The following is a 17,116-nucleotide window of genomic DNA, read 5'->3' on the forward strand; positions in this document are numbered from 1 at the left end:
AATGAAAATAAATATGTTACTTCTACCTTTTCTGTATTTATGAGAGAGAGTAAAGCTCTCCCACTTGGCAAATGCTCATTATTCTCTCATCTTTGATAAGTTAACTCTTACGCACGCGTTTACAGTATGAAGTGTAAGACTCCATTCATGTATTCGCTATCAGGGGTCGCGGTCACCCTGGAGCTCCTGTTCCTTTTGTTGTTTTTACAGCTCGGTGATTTTCCACCAAATCCCACATCAGTCCGGTGGAAAACATCCACCGGGACGCACGCGACTCCGGCGGCGGTGCGTCTCGCGCGAGGGAGGGGCTGCTGCTGTTTTGTTGGTGCGCCTGAGGGGAAGGGGAGGGCAGAAGAGGAGGGGAGGCGTTCCCAAGCCCAGTCCCGGGGAACATCCTGCGAACACATCCGAGACTCGGAACAAAACTCCGCGCACAGTTTCCTCTCGCGCTGCACTTCAACCTCCCGGGGACGGACGCGTTCGGGATGGCGCGTCGTGGCTCCGATCCGGCGTGGAAGAACTACTATTGCGTGATTCGTTCAATCATGTAGTAAAGTTGACCGACTCCGCAGGTCGCTGCCCCCTTCTTGGACTCTACATGTTTATGTTTGGACGCGCGGCGGTGGGATATCCGGAATGGATCTGTAGGAGGAGACGACGCCGCTCGCTGGTTTGCTGTGGATAGAGCGCGAGCGCGCGCCCACGCACCCGACTCACACGCACGAGATGGACTTTAAAAAGACAAAATTTGGCAGGTAAATCTTATTTGCCGTCGGGAAGTTTGAAAGCTCATATTTGGCACCATGCTGTTGTTTTGTTTTTGTGTTTAGTTTAGTTTGTTTGTTTTGTTTTTGTTTTTTTACCCATCCTTCGCGCGTCCATGCGCACTGACGCGCTCGCACGCTGACAACCAGGGGGGACGTTATAGATTACGCACATTGACTTATTTTGTGTGAGTGGGTGAGAGTGAGCGACGATCATTATTCCTACACCACTCTCATCTGTCTGTCAGCATCAGTTCATTTTATGCGTTAAATCTCACGCTCTCACTTTCCGTGTTGTGTCCAGTGGTACTTTATTGCGAGAGAAGAAACCATCCAATGGATTTGCTCCAGGCCACTCATTTATCACTTTTCTGTGAATGTCCCTTGTGAGTGCGTGGCTGTGTGACCGGGAGATGGCGATAATCGTGAGAACCAGAGTTTGGGTCCCGAAGGAGATTCGCTCGATCTTTGCTGGAATGGGAATATTCTTGTCACTTCCAGAGATTCCATTTAAACAAACGCATATTTACGTACGCGCACAGATACCTCGTGTGTGCACACTTCCGTGTGCACGATCCCACCGGCTTCCAGAGTTTCTGATCCTCTTAGACGGCAACTGATCGTATTAATGTGTGGAATGTGAAGTAATGGGCTTTTATGACCTAAACGCCTGCTTTGTGAGCAGAGACCATGAGACCTTACGTGCAAAAACATGCGCACGGGGAGATATTGGGCCTGTAGAGGTAGGAGGTGTAGCTGGAGAGAGTCTGAGCGAGAGAATGAGTGGAGTGAGGTAATAACATTCTCTCTGATCGGCCTGTGAATCCCGATTCCTCCTTTTCACTTCATTAAACAGAAACAAACAAACACACACACACACACACACACACACACACACACACACACACACACACACACACACACACACACACACACACACACACACACACACACACACACACACACACACACACACACACGGAGTCCTGTCATAACTGATTAGAGGACATCATAGAGCCTCATTCAGGTCCACACAGAGCTCCAATACAGTAACAGTGCTCAGAAGAAAATAGCCTTGTTATAGTACTTGGCACAGCTTGAAGAGTTGAAGGAAGAAAAAAAAAAAGAAAAGAAAAGAAACCACCGGAACAGTAATTTATTGTTTTTGTGTGCAACTTGGAGAAGATGGAGCCTCAACACTGAACGATAATTATGAGCCAAAGCTGAAGTGACAGGAAGTGCAGAGGAGACGAGAGTAAAGATTCTCCAACATCAATTGTTTATATTTTTGTGCGCTCAGATGTGTGATCCTTGCATTAAAAAAAAAAAAAAATTGTCTGTGAGATTGTGTTCGGTACTTCAATTTGAAGGCTGCCACTACACGACTTGAGGAGATCGCTCTGACTGCTCCTTTCGTTGACCTCTTTAAACAAACAGCAGCGGGAGGGATGCTTTGCACGTGATGTTGGAGCGTTTGGCCTAAATGTGTAATCAAATAACACAGCTGACCAACACAGACACACCTGTGGCCCTGCACGAGGGGCTCCGCTCCAACCAGAGCGTGTGTGTGTGTGTGTGTGTGTGTGTGTGTGTATGTGTCCATCTTCGTGTAGAAAATGTGGTTTCGTAACATCTCCAGATGTGTTTTTTTTCCTCCTGTAAGCTGGGATTTAGAGATCTACCGCCGATTAAATAGAATACGCAGCAAAGAGGAGTACAAATACAAGTAGTAACTTTCCCCGAGTGCAGCGAGGAAGAGGAGGAGGAGGAGGAGGAGGAGGAATGCAAATCTCATGGATGGTTTGGGGCTGTGGTATCCTGCTTGTACGGGCAGTGACATCACCGGTAATAATGAGGAACACTAAAATTCAGACAACGTGACGCGGATTAGAGACCTGCAAATCCTTCAAGAAACACGCACGCACACACGCACGCACACACACACACACACACACACACACACACACACACACACACACACACTGGCCTTTGTTAGTTGATCACAGTTAACTTGCCCATTAATAAAGACATAAACGTTGCCTCTGTGTTTTCCCCCTTTTCCTTCTCTCTCTCTCTCTCTCTCTCTCTCTCTCTCTCTCTCTCTCTCCAGGTTCATGAACTGCAGGGTGCCGGCCAGTAAGAGATACCAGCCGACTGAATATGAACATGCCGCAAACTGTGCCACACACGGGGTGAGCCGAGCAGACTGGCCACGAGGAAAGACGAGCATGCATTTTGAGAATAAATAATCAAAATCTAAATAAATAAAAAAGCATTTAAAAGCTGCCTGTGCCCCATAAAGCCCCTGTGTATAGTGAGAGTGTCGAGCTTCTGAAAAGATGGAGAGGATTGTGAGGAATGAAGCAGAATGTTGGAGGTTTTTTTTTTTTTTTTTGGCTGTGTGATAGAGAGAGTGGGTTTTAATCTGTGAGTCAGCCTGTAGTTTTCTCTAATCTGCTGTAATCCCTGTGCCTCCCGCCTCAGAGAGAGTGACTGAAGCGGACAGATAGAGACAGAAGGAAACATGGTCATAATGACCGTAAAGCCTCTAATGGGCCAGAGTTTTCTGTAGTCGCTTGTGTTCCTGACACGTTTTGCGCCCTCATTCATTTTGTCCCACTAAAGCGCCCGCCGGGTGTCCATCGACCAGCCAAGACGTCACGTCCACAATAAGCGAGCTGCGGATTAACAGTAACAAGTACTTGTGTTCTCGACAAGTAACGTGACAAGAGAGATTGAATATCTGTGTAGTAAACGTAAAAGACCTTTTGGTGATAACAAAGGTGTTCTCTCGAAGAAACACAGCAGTTTCTTAAAATACAAACACCGTACATATAATCAGGACTGGCTGACGTCTGGAGAAGGATCTCACACTCAAAAGGTTCAAATTCAACACACTGCAATGCTTTTTAATTAAACAAAGTATTTTTGGGCTATTTCAGGGAGGAATGAGGTTTTTATCTTCCACTTCATTAAAACCTCAAGCTGGAGCAGGTTGCTCGTCTCCCACTGGGCAAAATGTCCACATTTGCAGACAACAAGTTCAATTTGATATCGTCAATGAACGTCATGACGCATGTTTGTGAACCGTGGGAGGGAAAGGGGAGAAGTCCAGACTTGAACCAATAGAGATTCTCATAATTTTCTGTCTTTTTTTTATTCACCAGTTGTGGATCCTCCCCAGTTTGGTGGGCGGCTCGGTGCTTTACTTTCTCTCCGCGGACCAGTGGCACCGCACGGCGGCCTGGCTGTACGGGAGCGGGCTCACCGGCCTCTTCGTCACATCCACGCTCTTCCACACCGCCGCCTGGAAAATCAGCCACCTTCGGTGTGTGTTTGTGTTGCAGAAAATGCTGGTAGGGGATTTAGCAGATGGACGCGAGTGTCTGCGTGTGTGTGTGTGTATGTGTATGTGTGTGTGTGTGTGTTTGTATTTGTTGTGCCGCTCTGATGGATTTACAACACACTCATATGTGCACACTTAGTTAATTGGCACAGCCAGAAGGCCGGACGTCAAACAACAGATGTGGCACATTCACAGAAACCAGACCTTTCACATACAAACTACCCAAGGGCTCTTACTGCTTCCTGCTTTATTTTTGCTGTGTCCTTCTTCTAGTAAATAGGCTTTTTTTTTTTTTTTTATCCTCCATTAGGACCAAAAAAAACGTGGAGTCATATCTTTTTAAACATCCTTCATGTGTGTCACAGTCCAGATAAAGACACAACAAAATGCGGTTTTCTATATTCAAAGTCATAACAACACCCATCATTTTAAAATCAAGGTTAAAAAGTGCTTCGCGTGGGCACCGGTGGTGTAAATACTCCCCGCCGATTTGATTTCATCCATAGGGGAAAATGTAAGATGTACTGTCAACCGAGGTGAGACAGTCGCACACACCTTCATTTACCCCCCCTTTTTCCTTTAAAACACCCTCAGATTCTTAATTGTGAATAGTCATCCGGTCCCAAACAAATGAACGCCTCCATCTTCTTCTTCTTCGCGTGTCTGTGCAGGAAGGTGGAGCAGCGCTTCCACATGTGTGACAGGATGGCGATCTACTTCTTCATCGCCGCATCCTACTCTCCCTGGTGGGTGACGTCACGGCGGCCGGAGAACACCCCCGCGTGGGAATGTGGTGGACGAGCAGGAGTGATTGGGGAAGATGGGAGTGAGTTCGGGTGTAACGGTGTGTGTGTGTGTGTGTGTGTGTGTGTGTGTGTGTGTGTGTGTGTGACGCGTTTCCTCAGGTTGATGCTGAGGGAGCTGGGGCCCTGGGCGTGCCACATGCGCTGGCTGATCTGGGTCATGGCTTTTGTAGGATCCATGTACGTCTTCTTTTTCCACGAGAGGTAACACAGTCTCTCTCTTTTGACACCTCCCACCCCTCCCTTCACCCCCCCCCTCCACCACCACCCCCACCACCCTTCCTCCTCCTCCTCTGCGTCTCTTTCGTTTTAATACAATTAACCTGAAACCAAACCCTGCCCTTCCAGCGTTTACAGCAAACACTGCGCCGCTGTTTGCAGCCGAAACAGTTACTCAGGGAAAATTGACTTATTATCTTTTCATGCCCCCCCCCCCCCCCCCCCCACCCCTGTTTTTGTTTTTCCCTCCCGTGTCCAGGTACAAGTTGACGGAGTTGCTGGGATACGTGGCGATGGGGGCGGTTCCTGCTCTGGTCATTCTGTCCATGGTGAGCAGCACGAAAAAAAAACAAACAAGCTCTCTCACTAAAGACGGACTTCCTTCTATTGTTGGAGAAACAGACAGTCAGTACATTAAAAAAAAAGAAAAAGGCAAACACAATACTTTGTTTTAGCCTGTAACATAAAAACACATTTACTTGCGCTTTAGATTGGTTTAGATTTACATAATAATTTGCACGTTGTGGCCAATTTAGATTTTTATTTAATTATTTCTTTTAAAGTTTAGATACATTTTCTCTGTCCCTTGTTTTGTTGTCATTTGGCAGGGTTTTTTGTTATTTATTCAAGTTTTCTTCTGATCGTATAACATGGCAACATGTTAAATACATCTAACGGCAGCCGTAGTCATTTCCAAATCCTGCAATAAAAAAAAAAAAAGCAAAATCAGCATCATGCGACAGCACTCGATGCCAATTTAATTTGGTGAATGTGTGTAGCCAAAAATCTGTTGAACGAAGAAGCACCAGGATAAATGCATCTAAATCAACCCTTTTCTGTCAGTAAACTCACCATTCTGTATATTTCCATTAGTCAAATCCCCTGAAAAGGTGATTATTGTGGAATTTCCCCACGTTGTCTCAAGTTCAAAGTGTGAATGTTTCATATGGACTCATGAATGTCTCATTTCATTGGAGTCTGACATTAGAAAAAAAAGAAGAAAAAAAAAAGAAAAAGAGAAACACACTTACTCGTGACGCTTTTGTTTCCGTTGCGTTCGCAGGTGGAGCGTGCGGGCGTGCGCGAGCTGGCCCTGGGGGGCGTTTTCTACGTGGTGGGCGTGGCCTTCTTTAAGAGCGACGGCCTCGTGCCGTTCGCCCACGCCATCTGGCACCTCTTCGTGGCGGCCGGGGCCGGGGTTCATTATTACGCCATCTGGAGGTACCTGTACTTACCGGGGCCCCTGCTGCAGACGTCCAGGTGACCGGGTGACGTCACCCCCACCGGGCCGCAGCGTCACGGTTCTGTTTTTTTTTTTTTTACGACTTGAAATACGAGGCGACACCTGCAGGTTGGGTGCTGGTCAAGACCGACTCTTAAAACACTTTTAACGGCCCGAATAAGATCAGCACAGGCTGACGCTTATTAGCACGTAGCAGATTTATACAAACACACCCTTATACGTCTGACAACCCTGCAAGTGTTTTACTGCAAGAACTATGAATGCTTAGAGGAAAGCCAGTGCTCACTTAAAGGAATAGTTCAACATGTTGGCAATCTTCAAATTTTTTTTCAAGAGATGCTTTCTGATTGTTTCCAGACTTATTAATTACCATTCACCCTGTACCAAAGTCGATTTATCCAGCTTATATCTATACATATATATATATATATATATAGATATAGTTGGACACATTCAAAGTCAGGCAATGTTGAATTCCCACTGTGTTCAACTTCAATTCGGAAATTCCCTAAGCCACGAGTGGAACCTGTGGCAAAGTTGCTAAGCAGTCCACCGCCATACAGCATGGACATGAAAACTGCATTTAAAAAAAAAAAAATGTTTTTCCTTCCATAAGAATGAGGCATCCTTCAGTAGTGCTTACACAGCCAGGTCCCAACGCTATGAATTGAGTTGAAGCTCAATAGAAGCGACGGCAAAATGAACCGCCAGATATTCCTGGAATCATAAATTTCCTGTCATGCAAAAGGACGGCCACACAAAGTATCGACTAAGTAGTTGTTTTTTGTCAGCTTCCCTGCACATAAACAATCTATTTTTAGTCCCACGGGTTCAAACCGCCGATCGTCTCGTCGTGAGTCAACAGTGCCAACCACTGCGCTACCGTACACTGCCGAGTCCAAATAGCCAAAAGGAGACGTCGTTCAGGGTCACGGCGACCACGATGATAGCAGACGCCTAATGCTTAACAGGCCGACGTAATGCATCTCTCAACAGAAGTGAAGAACACGAAGTGATGAACTTTTTTCTTTTAAACGTGCCTCTGAGCTTTTAACTCAAATTTTTAATTGATTTTAAAGTGATGTGCCAAAAAACCCGGCCACTCAGGCATTCATTCGTTCTCACGCTGCTAACGGCTACATGGCAGTAGTCAAACTCTTTGAACACAATTTCAATTTTTTTGTTCTTTTTGCATCTTCAAAGTCAATAATAGCTCAAAAAGAGAGGTTACAACTTGTGGTGTATGTCGATGAGGATTTGAACTTTAAAATACTCGGTGCTGATTATCTGCTGCCTCATCTTAGGTGAACAGAGAGCCACTCAACTTTTACCTTAATTTTAACCCACCTTAAGAGTTTTTTTGTCTTATTAGCAGGTTGTTCTCATTAATTTTTGTAAATTAACCAAAAACAAATCTCAGATTATTTTGACAGGTATTCATTAATTTCTTAAGAGATCTTGTTGACAGTTGTTTAGTTGATTTGATGCACTCTTATCCACAAGCACTTTTACATCAACAGAAGTGATTTGTAATGTAGGATTTCCTAAAATGTTGCAGAATTAACCTTTAGACATGTTATACAGGGAGATTTTACATATATATAGGTATATGCAAATTTTATTTTCTATTTTTATAGGCTTAACTTTTACAACAAGCACTGTATGGATCAGAATTTTGGAACTTCTCGTAATTTAGCTTTCCCTTTTAAAAGCAGCACTTTCTCAGGACCTGAGCATTTATATCTTTTTGTAAATCTTTGAGATCTATTTTGTTAAAAACAAAAAGTATTTCTGTAAAATCACTGCATTAAAAGAAAACAACTTTCATCATCAGTAAAAGAGAGAGTTGTGTATTTGTTCGTCTTGACACACTTGATCACAGTAACACTTGGAAGTCATTTATTTACAGACAAATGTGCAAAACAAAACAAAAAATAAATCGAGGAAATGTCTCTTTTCCCGCCAATTCATCTCCGTGCTTCACTGCGAGTGTGCGAGCCTGGTGAGGAGTCGCAGCTGCAGCGGCGTGGCCACGTTCGTGTCTCTGTGCCACTGCGGCGTGTTGATGTGAGGCGGCGGCGTCAGGACGCTCTGCGCCACACCGGGGGTCTTCAGCAGTGACCACAGCTCCTCCCCGCGGGTTACCACGGAAACGAGGTCCTCCTCGTCCGTGCACCACGCCACCGATCCGCTTCTGGCGGCCGTCCTCAGCTTGGAGAGAAATAAGGACACCCTGAAAGAGACGGAAGTATTAACTCGAATAAAAAAAACGCGCAGATCGCATCGCAAAGACCGAGTATATGGGAGAGAGAGAGAGAGAGAGAGAGAGAAAAAAACAAACCCACCTGGGTATGAGGTCATGTGACCGAGATGCCAGTTTGGCGAGGGCACTCATTAAAGTGGTGATGACTTTCGGGGCGGGGCAAACGTTTCCGGGCGAAGGGGCGGACGAGGTGATCTCAAACAGCACGGCCTCCAGGGTCTCGAAACAGGACGTGATGAGCGACACCGAGCAGCGGGAGTCACACGACCCGGAGAGGTACTCCCCCAGCACCCACACCTGGGAGGATGAGGATCGGAACGCGAGTCGTACCGTCGCTCACGGACACCGCGCCATAAATGTCTGCACGCGACGCAGAGAGGGGCAGAGCTCACCACGTGCGTGAAGACTTCCTCTTTGCCGTAGACGTTGGCCGTGGCTCCGGCAAACTCCAGCAGCTCGTGGGACTGGTCAACCACCAGGGAGGGGTGGAGCTTGCACAGCCTCAGCAGGTGGCAGCTAAACACCCTGCTCAACACAGAGGGCAAAAGAGTGAGCGGCGAGAGCCTGGACGAGGGACGAGGGCCCTCCGGCTAACCTGTGTATCTCTTTGACGTATGTCGGGATGTTGAGGAGGAGGCTGCTTCTCTCGAGCGTCGCCAGGATCAAATGAGCCAAGAGCTTCTCGTCGGCCACCTGAGCAGATGACGCGTTGAGGGAAAAGCGTCCGGAGAGTGCGTCTCGTTGCAAAGAAAAGATAGAAAAACTCCCAGTTTACCTCGACAACTCTGTGGAAGTAAATGTGTAACAGCACGGGGACGGTCTGCGCACAGCGAACCACCCTCGGCCAGTCGGCGGCCTCGGCCAGCAGCTCGTGGAGCGTGCTCAGACGGTCGATGGTGTCGCCTGGAAGGAGGGAGGAAAGTTAGGTCTCGAGTGCCACATCGTTTTATGCTGAACAATTTTCATCCTTCTTTAACTTGAGAGTCGGTGAATCTTCTCTCTTATACCAGGTTGTTGAAAACACACGCGTTTGTACTTTAAGACTTGTGCGACAAATTGCAACTGATCCTAGGTCTGCACTGCTGAGGGTGTCAATACCTGATCCGACTTCCCCCCGGAGCAAGAAGAGGAAAAGCCCACGGAAAGAAGGATTTCGAAACGCGTCCTGCAGCCGGAGGCCGTGGCCGCTCGGCTCGGCGATCGGTAAACTCATCGACCTGCAACGCAAACAGACCTGGTGAGATTATGGTTAAAAAAAAAAAAAAAAGTGTAGAGGTGCTCTTGAGTATAATCTGTGACTGGACCTGAGCTGCAGGACCAGCGCGGCAGTGAGGCAGGGCAGGTCGAGGAGGCTGTGCAGCAGCTCCACTGCAGTTCCGGTTGTCACCAGGGAGGGCAGCAGATCCACAAAGTCGTCCACCACCGCCGGGCTGTCCCACGCCAGAAACTTGAGCAGGTTGGGGAAAGAGCGCGTGTACTGGGGAACCCGGAGCCGCACGCCGTCCAGGTTGAGGCGGAGGAAGCGCAGGAGCTCGTGCGCCAGGAAGGGGTCACTGAAGAGCTCGCCGGGGTAGCGGCCGAACACCAGCGTCCACACGCCGTCGCAGTCCACCGCCGCCAGCTCGCCTGAAGCGGAGTCGAGGGGACGATGGGAACGTGCGGCGGACGGCGACAGCCACGCGACACCGGCGGGAGCGGGTTACAAACCGTGGTTGAGGTAGAACTGTGCGATGGGGATGAGGACTCTGGCGAAGGACAGGTCGGCGCTGAGCCGGCCGAAGAGGGCCTTTACGCACGGGAAGGTCCGGTAGACGAGCGACGCGTCCTCGACGCACACGCAGTCCAGGATGCACACGGCCTCCACCAGACACTGAGGGGGGGGGGGGGGGGGGGGGGGGGGGGGGGGGGGCAGGAACAAGAGGCACAAGGATACCAATGTCATTTGAAACTAAAATAGAAAAAAAATAGATATATATACTGATTTCTTTCAGAATAAGACTTTTCCACACTAATACTCAGCTGTTACACGTGTGGGTGTACTGATAAAAAAAAGTAGTAACACAGTAACAGCATTTCTCTTGACCCAACACAACAGCTTCCCTTGATGGACAGAATAATATAATGGTGCTTCATTGGAATGAGAAAACGGTACAAAAAAAAAAAGCTGATATTTTCTCATTAGACCGTTAAAATTCCAACCAAGCACTAAGAGCACCAACAGAACTCAGGAGATTGAAGCAAAATATGACATTGATAAACCAGAAACAAGTACGTGTGTGAGAGCGCCGTAGAAACCACGAGGATAATAAATTGCAGCCAACTCACAGCTTTTTGCAGCTCCGTGTCCGACCTCTTGTGTGCCTCTGAAAGACGACGAGTAATTATACTTCCAAGTACAAATGCATGAAAACGATATTGGCTTCTTGTGCACGAGTACCTTTAGGTCAAACACACACACACACACACTCACTGCGATCGCTCTGCTCGATGAGCCGCTGGCAGTACTGGAACGCCTTTTCTCGAAGACGCTCCTTCGGCGGCAGCAGGCGGCTGGAGGACGACGTCGCTGAAACCATGGAAACCACCGAGCCGTCCACCTCCGACCGGTCGTCTGAAGGCCAGAAGTGACACTTCAAGACTTGAAATATAGCCCCCCCCCAAAGTCATTTTTCTGATCATAAAAAAACTCTAAGCCTGACTTCCTTTGGCCAAATCAAAAAGACTTTTCAACAATATAAAACTTGAAATTGAATCACCTCAAGTGTCAAGGCTCAGTTTATTTTTAATTTATAAACCTGCAGGTGGAAGTGAAGGGAGATTTTTTTTGCTACTGGACACTACAGCGTTGGCAAGAATCCATCAATATGGTGTAGAAGAGCAGAAAATACAGAGAAACTGAAGAACTTTAGCGTCGTTAAAACCTCGTTTTCATCTGTTTAATAAAGCCTGTAAAATAGTTCTCCAATGGAAAATGATGGAGAAATTAAAAGAGGTCACTGTTTGCTTCGTGTCCCCCCCCCCGAAAAAATTAACTTGAAATTATTCCTGTTATAAATATTTTGCACTACAAAAACAAATTCTGTCATATTGGAGCATAAGACACATACAACCTTTTCATCTAAACAATGATTTTTTTCCAATGCGGTCCTACGACATAGTCGCAAAATTGACGAAATAACACTGCATGCAAGTCGAGGTGTAAATTCACTTTTGGTATGTTTGGTATCATCATCTTACAGATTAGCAGATTTCACGGAAAGGAAAAGTTAAAAGAGATCAAAGAGCAGAGGTTGTGGTTAGAGACGGTGAGTTGTGAGTCGTGATCACGTCGTGAGTGAGGGTTTAGTTGCAGCTCTGTTGGAATCAAGCAGGAAACGCCGGAGGCTGGTTTATTATAGCGCTTCTGAGAACGCAGTCGCATGCCGGGGGTCGGTCCACAGACTCGTGTCTTACCATTAGAAAATGAGTGGGAGTGGGAGAGAGACAGGCTGAGCTGCAGCCTGTTTGCTGGAGATGAATGACGAAAACAAAGATCAGGTCATCTGGAAAAGGCCGATACGGGGGAATTTGCAGCCTTCACAGATTCACACGATGAAGTCTCTCAAAAGACGAGGGATTAAAAAAAAAAAAATCCCCAAGTCCTGAAAATTTGAAGAAGGGCTGACCGTTTGCATCTTTTATAAAGACGTACCGGCATCCGACATGACGTTGCCGTTGGAAACGGAGTGGTAGGTGAGGAGCCAGTGCCTCAGCATGGAGAAAGAATAGACGTTCATCCACTGGTCCTCGGTGAAGCCCTGACCCACGCAGAGGACGGTGAAGAAGTCCCCGGACGCCGTCCCGTCCAGCTCTGCGATGGGCACCGGCTGATGGAGGCAAAGCGTTTCAGTGATGCTTGTCGTGAATCCAAACAAAGACAAAAAAAAACACCAAAAAAAACTACGAGAGGCTGCAGAGAATTAATTCGACACGCGATCATTTAGTTAAGTATTGAATTGGGGATACGACTGACAGGTTTACGTAAAACAGTGTTCTTTGTCTTCTTGGGCTCATTTTTAACCATGATGCAACTATTCCATGTTTGTTTTACTGTTTTGTTTTTTTTACTGATCTCATGTGTGTCTGCAGTTCCCACGAGACTCGTTTTAGAAGTGGGTCACTTGGCTACGTTTGTTGTTTTTTTTTAATTATTTCTTCTACATTTTTGGGCTCCTGACTTTTTTTTTTTGTCTCTGTTCTCCCTGGGTATGATGTTTTGGCATAATGAAGAGAGGAATGATCTGTTGTCAACGCAATCTAAGCTCATAGGGCTCCATCTGATGAGCCAAATACGTTGACGTATAGAGACAATGCACAATGCGTGTAAACTTGTTTTATTGTAGGCCAGTCAGCCTTTTGCATTATGCATGCTCCAAATGCTAATAGCCCAGTCACTATATATTTGTTATGAATGGTGAATCGCTCACCTGGCGGGATCTGGGCCCTGTGAAGAATCCCCCTGTGAAGCTCCGCCTCCCTGCACTATGCTGGCATAACGCAGCCAATCCACAAGCTTCTTACTCAGGAGGGTCACGTGATCTACAATCAGTCAGATTTGGGGGGTAAAAAGGCCTGTTTGTTTAAACAAAACAAAAACAACAACAACATACTGACAGATGGAGATAAGGTGTGAGCTGTGCGTGTTATTTACCTTCGGTGAGGCACTCTGGGCTGTGCGCGAGCACGGCATTGATGATGGGCAGTGTGAGCGTGAGCGGGTGAGCGGGCCCTTCGGACGGTCGGCTCTCGAGACCTCGAAGCAGCAGGACGCAGAGAGATGACAGGTCGGCGTTGGATTCGGCCTGTTGTGGGGAATTAAGAGATTCGGCGACACCTCTCGATATCAATCATTTTGTTTAATGAGCTTCGGAATCAATAGCACTTCATGTCAATAAAACTTGTTTAGTTGTGATCATTAACAAAACAGCCAAAAACATCTTGTTTTAACTTCAAAAAACAGAACATTTAAATCACTTTAAGAGGCAACAAACAGCATAGAAAAGACCTTGTAATGGGGTTTAATAGAAGATCTTATTTCGTGCACACCTGTGAGAGCAGCAACGCTGCAGCATGGCTGTTCAGCTGACTGATATTCTCTTGGCTGCAGTTCAGCTCCTGACCAGAGAGGGGCAGTGTCTCTCTGAGCACGGCGGAGCTCAGCACCTGAAGCTGCTCCGAGGGTGACGACAGCAGCGACAAGAGCCTTTTGTGGAGCTCCGGAGGCAGCCTTTATGTCATGACAACAGGAGAAACAAGGGTTAGTAGCAGGAAGTCAATGAACAAACACTTTAAAACCAAAAAGCCAGTGATGATCAACAAAGTTATTCAACACGATTTAAGGCTCCTTCTATTTTTTTTTTTTGTGTCAAAAAAAGCATTGCAGTTTCATAACGTGAAGCTCCTCTTGACAACACAGAATAGATACAGATATTTGTGTGAGAGATCTTACAGTCTGGTGTACTTGTTGACAGAGAGAATGAGGTAAAGCCTCTGCAGGCTGTCAAGCGTCTCGTGACCAAAGTCCTTCCCCTGCAGCAGCTTCAGCAGTTTGCTGTAAAACTTCTGCAGCTCAGGCTCCTGAATGTCCCTGAAACAACACACATACACCGTATATATATATACTTTCATTTCCGTGAAAGCCATCCTTAAATTGCTTCGAGATTTAACTGTAAAGAATGACTAAACGTTGATCCGACAGCGCGTTAACTTGAGCCTCGTTAGCAGCAGCGTTAGCCTCTTTAGCTCAAAACATTTACTATTCACCAACAAAAACCCGCGAAAAAAGCAACAGCTGTAAGATAAAGTCCTCCTCTTACCGTGCCTGCTTGATAAAACTCTCTGAAGCTTGAGAGTACATTTTAATCGAGAAAAGTCACTCTGCCATAGCTGTCAAATATATGTGGGTAAACAGTCCGGCTGCTAATCAGGTCCTGACTGGAATCACGTGACGGGACTTTAGTTCCGCTTTTGGAAAAAAAAATTATTTCTATTTATCCTTTCAATAATTCTTCCTTTTTTTCCCACAGAAAAAAATGACAAAATTGTAATTGTAAAATGTTCTAAAACTTCGTTGTTTTTTTCAACTAAATTTTTAAAAACAAATTTGATGTAAAACATTAATAAAATAGGAAATAAATAAATAAATGAACAACAAACAACCAAAGATAACAATGAAGAAACCAAGTCTGTAGGAAAGAACTAATAGTCATAGTAAAAAAGTATCATGAACAGTATTTGCTTTTTAATTCAGTGTGGCCACAGATTGAGGGCCAATGTCCTTACAGTGTCTTTTGATAAAATGACCATCTCTTTACAAATTAATCTTCCCTTTAAAATTTTGTTTTTACACTCTCCATCAATAGTGGACCAATAGGAGCACGTCTGAGTCATTCTCATGTGATTGTAGTTTCTGTATGATTCTTTCAAATAGGATCAAAGAAAGCAAACACAGATTTCTTTTTTTATGTTGCTTCGATTATTACGGCAGCTAAAGTATCAAAACAAATGCAAATGAGTAGATTCTTTGAAAATTGGCTTATTATTTAAACGTACAGAGAGAATCAACAGTTCAGACGTGCTGATTTAAGAATATGACTTGACACTTCATTTGCTTTCTTGCAATATTCGAGGCCATCGCACTTCTATATTTTGATAATTGTGATACTGCATTTGTGAAGGAACTAACAGAAGATTCACTTGGAATTTCTAAATGTTCTGATTCAGTGCTTATTAACCAAAAGATGTCCCAAATTCAATTTTACAGTATACAGAAGTTATGTATGTAGCCAGTGCCTCTCGTGTTTGTCTGTATCCAAGGCAGACATTCAACTTTTAGTTTCAATACATTGTTAAATTGCAGGACTATTTCATCATGTGCTCAGAATGTATTTGTTCAAGTGTCTAACTTCTCTAATTTCAGTTCCAGTCCATTGGGAAACAGAAGGAAATATCAACACTCTTTCACTGAAAGCGCGGTTCTCTGTTTTCCCCGGATAGCCAGAGTAAAATCTACACATAAAAATAAATAAAATCACATATGAATTTTCCTAACTTAACACTTTTGGCCTCAATAAACTTAATGGGACGGAGATTTTCATCTTTATATGACAATATTACTTCGACAAAAGATTCTTGGATTAGAATTACTGCAATAATGTATACGTTAATAATTATTTTATTATATTATACATTCATTTCTTTGTGTTGATGGTCATCGATTTTTCTGTATATAGTCAAAGTGGCATGAACAATAAGACGATGTCTTCATCGTGCTACTTTTCACCATGCACTGTTCACATTAATGTATGACCCTGTTAAGTAAAATGTGGACATGGTTGAATAAATTAATAAATGAAAAAACAGTTTCATACACAGTAGTGACAAAAAACAAAGCATTGGTGCTTAATTGCTGTACTTAAATAGATTTGTCAGTTAGGCTTAAAGGCGTTTTACTTTTACGCACTACAGTATAACTATATGTTTCCCATCTTTACAAGTCATTCAAACAGGCTTGTTCCGAAGAGGACGATTCAGAGTTACAGTAAAATGATCCAAGCAGTTACATCAATAATAGTTGAACGCTAAATCTTCTGAAATAAACGTTTTAAAAGGAATTTCCAATGGCTGCAGTGAAAGTAGGATTGTTGATCATCTAATCTGGTTGTTATGTATGCAAGTATTTATCACAGGCTTTTAGACATATTGTGATTTTAAGTAATACGATCTGTTTGTATACGTTAAAAGAGGAGGAAAGCTGATTTATGTAACATTTCAATGTTTTCTGCCAGTCGAGACAGTCTGAATAGTTCATAATAAACTGCTGAGCTGCTGGGAGTTTCACACACAACCTTCATCAAGATCTTTGATTAGACATGAGGAGTTCAGTAGGTTCTTGGATCTTGGATGGTGAGTTTACAAAATCTGCGGTAAATGTGCGTCAATCTGGACCAAAATATCTGAGCAATATTTCTTATTCAGTGCAAGAATGAAAGCAGTTGTGATGGCCAACGGAATCCAACCTGCCTGCAGCCAGCTTTACCAGTTTGTCCAGTGTGTGACTCAACGCCATCGAAATTATCCAGTTTAAAGTTGCCCTGAAAAAGGAAATGTGTGTCATATTTGCTTTTACATTACATTTCTAAAAGCAGAGTGGTTTCCTAATTAACTCAGATAAAGAAGTTGTATTTTTGCTTTCATGCAAAATTCAGTTCTTCGGCTTAAGAGAACCACAAGTATTGTTTTTTTTTTTCAGATAAAGTATAGTTTCAATCACTAAAGAAGATTTTATCCATCCGTGTTTCTTCAACCAGATCCCTTCCCTCCCTCATGCAGATTCACTTTTTATTTCTTCAGTCCATTTAAAAAAAAAGAATAATAATTTAATAGAGAAAACAGATAATTGTCTCTGCTGCTATTGAGCGACAGTCAGTAAAAGCAAAA

The 17,116-nt window shown here is 44.7% G+C and overlaps 2 protein-coding genes across 2 annotated transcripts; one reads left to right on the top strand and one right to left on the bottom strand.

Annotated features, from left to right (window-relative positions):
- The first annotated feature begins 461 nt into the window (after nucleotides 1–461).
- Nucleotides 462–8,098, top strand: mmd2a (monocyte to macrophage differentiation-associated 2a). The gene is made up of 7 exons (XM_080511157.1): nucleotides 462–755; nucleotides 2,875–2,956; nucleotides 3,932–4,092; nucleotides 4,782–4,856; nucleotides 5,016–5,117; nucleotides 5,392–5,461; nucleotides 6,196–8,098. The coding sequence occupies exons 1-7, from the start codon at nucleotides 727–729 to the stop codon at nucleotides 6,394–6,396; spliced, it is 720 nt and encodes a 239-aa protein (XP_080367283.1). The 5' UTR covers nucleotides 462–726; the 3' UTR covers nucleotides 6,397–8,098.
- Nucleotides 8,099–8,296: 198 nt separating this feature from the next.
- ap5z1 (adaptor related protein complex 5 subunit zeta 1) lies at nucleotides 8,297–14,593 on the bottom strand. The gene is given in 18 exon segments (XM_080511647.1): nucleotides 8,297–8,608; nucleotides 8,721–8,935; nucleotides 9,031–9,163; nucleotides 9,234–9,331; nucleotides 9,414–9,541; nucleotides 9,737–9,855; nucleotides 9,943–10,264; nucleotides 10,346–10,508; nucleotides 10,964–11,001; nucleotides 11,109–11,249; nucleotides 12,092–12,145; nucleotides 12,330–12,504; nucleotides 13,105–13,142; nucleotides 13,145–13,216; nucleotides 13,329–13,479; nucleotides 13,724–13,904; nucleotides 14,127–14,264; nucleotides 14,494–14,593. Coding segments are annotated over 18 exon segments (2,460 nt in total). The 5' UTR covers nucleotides 14,535–14,593; the 3' UTR covers nucleotides 8,297–8,355.
- Between the last annotated feature and the right edge of the window lie 2,523 nt (nucleotides 14,594–17,116).

The sequence above is a fragment of the Blennius ocellaris genome (genome assembly GCF_963422515.1).
Source record: "Blennius ocellaris genome assembly, chromosome: 16".
NCBI lineage: Eukaryota > Metazoa > Chordata > Actinopteri > Blenniiformes > Blenniidae > Blennius > Blennius ocellaris.